The following is a 2,818-nucleotide window of genomic DNA, read 5'->3' as shown; positions in this document are numbered from 1 at the left end:
TTTATATAATCCAATATAAATGTCAATAACATTTAAAAAAAAAAAAATTTTTTTTTTTTTTTTTTCTTTTTTTTATACGTAAAAATAAATAATTACATACATACATACATATATATATATATATATATATATATATATATATATATATATATATTTACGTATGTGTGTTTGTGTGTGTATATATTTATCAATGTTGCTAATTAGGTATATAAGGATGGGTCAATTTCGTTTGGTATTGGTTGTATTTCCGTTCCTAGTTCTACTTCTATTTTATATAAATTAAAACGATCTTCAAAAGTTATAAGATTAATAGCTAATCCTAGATGTCCGTATCTTCCTGATCTTCCTATTCTATGTAAATAAGTTTCAGAATTCTTTGGGAAATCAAAATTGATAACAACATTGACTGATTGTATGTCAATACCTCTTGTGAATAGATCTGAGGAAACTAAACACCTACATGCTCCATTTCTAAAATCATGAAAAACACGATTACGATGTGTTTGTGACATTCTTGCATGAATGTAAAAAGAGCTATATCCAAGTTCGGTAATTTTTTTGGCTAGTAGTTCTACCCTAGTAATACTATTACAGAAGATGATAGCTTGATTAATTTGAAGTTTAGCAAATAATGTATTTAAACAATGTACTTTTTGTCTTTCTTTAACAAAAGCATAATATTGTGTTATTCCTTTTAACGTTAATTCATCCATAAGATTTATTTCATGTGCATCCGATAAATAAATAGCTCGAAATTCTTTTACAGTCACAGGAAAGGTAGCAGAATACATAAGTATCTGTTTTTCTTTTGGTAAAAATTTCATTAGTTCTTCTACTATAGGTTGAAATTCAGGTGATAATAATTTATCTGCCTCATCCATAACCATAATATGACAACCTGATAAATTTGCTACATCCTTATTTGCTAAGTCTAATATTCTTCCTGGAGTACCACATAAAATATGAACTACATTATACAACCTCATTATATCTTCTCTTAGTGACGTACCACCGGTTGTTACCATACACTGTACTTTCATGTGTTTTCCTAATTCCTTAATCATAGCAGAGGTCTGTAGGGCAAGTTCTCGCGTGGGTACCAAAATGAGTCCTAAACAAAAAAAAAAAAAAATTAAAAATATTTAGATATACACAATATATACATATATATATATATATATATATATATATATATATATATATATATATATACATATATTTGATATGTTCATATTTTTATATTCACAAATTATATAGAAATAAATAATACCCTCTTATATATATTTTTTTTTTTTTTTTTTTTTTTTTTTTTTCTTTTTTCTTTATGTTATACCTTGAATAAAATTTTTGTGGGTATTACATTTCTCTAGTAAGGGTATAGCAAAAGCTGCTGTTTTCCCTGTACCATTTTTTGCCCTTGCTAAAATATTTTTTCCAGCCAAAGCTACAGGTATACTTTCCTCTTGTATAGGTGATGGTTTCTCATATCCTTTTTCAAAGATACCCATTAATAATTCTCTCTTCAAAAAATAATCTTCAAATTCATTTCCTTTCGTTTTCGTTACATCTTCTGTCTTATATCTTAGATCTTTTAAAGGTTCCAGAATTTTCTTTTTCCATTCTTCATCTAATATTAAATTATCATCTATTTTGTTATAATTTGAAGAACTATTCAAAGTATTTGTATTAGCATTAGAGTTCGTACAATTGGTTTTATAACTCATCTTGATATTATAAACACTAAAAAGGACACACACATATAAATAAATACTTGCAAAAATAAATAAATAAATAAATAAATATATATATATATATATATATAAAGTAATAATATATAATGAAATAAATTAGTAAGGTAAAAAAATTATAATAATATATCGTATAATCATAAATATATACATACTATAAAATCAACAGGGGTGTCCTATTTATGTTAAAATAATAATAAATTATAATGATAAAACGAATAATAATAAATAAAAATAAAATAAAATAAAATAAAATAAAATAAAATAAAATAAAAAATTCAATATATATATATATATATATATATATATATATATATATATATATATATTATAATGATGATAAGATAAAATAAAATACTTTCATATCATATAATATATTATAATAAAATAATAAAGTAGCAGTAAACTAACTATAAATCCCAAAAAGGAAAAACTTATTTTCTTAATGTAAAATGAAAAAACTTAAAGATACAAAAAAAAAAAAATATAATAAAGGAAAATAAAAGTAAAAGGAAAAAAGAAAAAAGAAATAAGAAAATGAAAAAAAATTATTATAAATTATAATAACATGATGAAATGGTAAATTATTATAATATATATATATATATATATATATATACATATATTTTTTTTTTGTTGTTTTTTTGTTTATAATATTATTATTAAGTTAGCATTTTAGTATATCTTAAAATGAAATTGTTATTAATCCAAATAAAAAATTATAAATTACAGAGATCTTGAAACCTAAGGAGAAATGGAAAAATAAACAAAATGTAAACTTATATAAATATATTTAAAAAAAAAAAAAAAAAAGGAAAGAAAGAAATATAAATTAATTTATCAATATAATTAAATAAACCTATATAATGTTTCAAATCAAATTTTTTCGATGAAAATACAAAATAAATAATAACAAAGTAATACAAATATTTTATATATATGTATATATATTATGAACAAATAAAAAATATATATTGTTGTAAAAAAAAAAAAAAAAAAAAAAAAAAAAAATTATATATAATATAAATATATTGTTCAGATAAGAATATATATAAGTGTGTATTTTTTTA

General features: G+C 20.5%; 1 protein-coding gene across 1 annotated transcript; it reads right to left on the bottom strand.

Annotated features, from left to right (window-relative positions):
- Nucleotides 1-200: 200 nt before the first annotated feature.
- Nucleotides 201-1,724, bottom strand: PRSY57_0320100 (ATP-dependent RNA helicase DDX6, putative; the record flags this gene model as incomplete). Its single annotated transcript, XM_012905825.2, has 2 exons — nt 201-1,111; nt 1,334-1,724. 2 exons carry the CDS (start codon nt 1,722-1,724, stop codon nt 201-203), a joined length of 1,302 nt encoding a protein of 433 aa, XP_012761279.1.
- Between the last annotated feature and the right edge of the window lie 1,094 nt (nt 1,725-2,818).

The sequence above is a fragment of the Plasmodium reichenowi genome, chromosome 3 (genome assembly GCF_001601855.1).
Source record: "Plasmodium reichenowi strain SY57 chromosome 3, whole genome shotgun sequence".
Lineage (NCBI taxonomy): Eukaryota > Apicomplexa > Aconoidasida > Haemosporida > Plasmodiidae > Plasmodium > Plasmodium reichenowi.
This window is presented reverse-complemented; position numbering and strand designations above follow the sequence as displayed.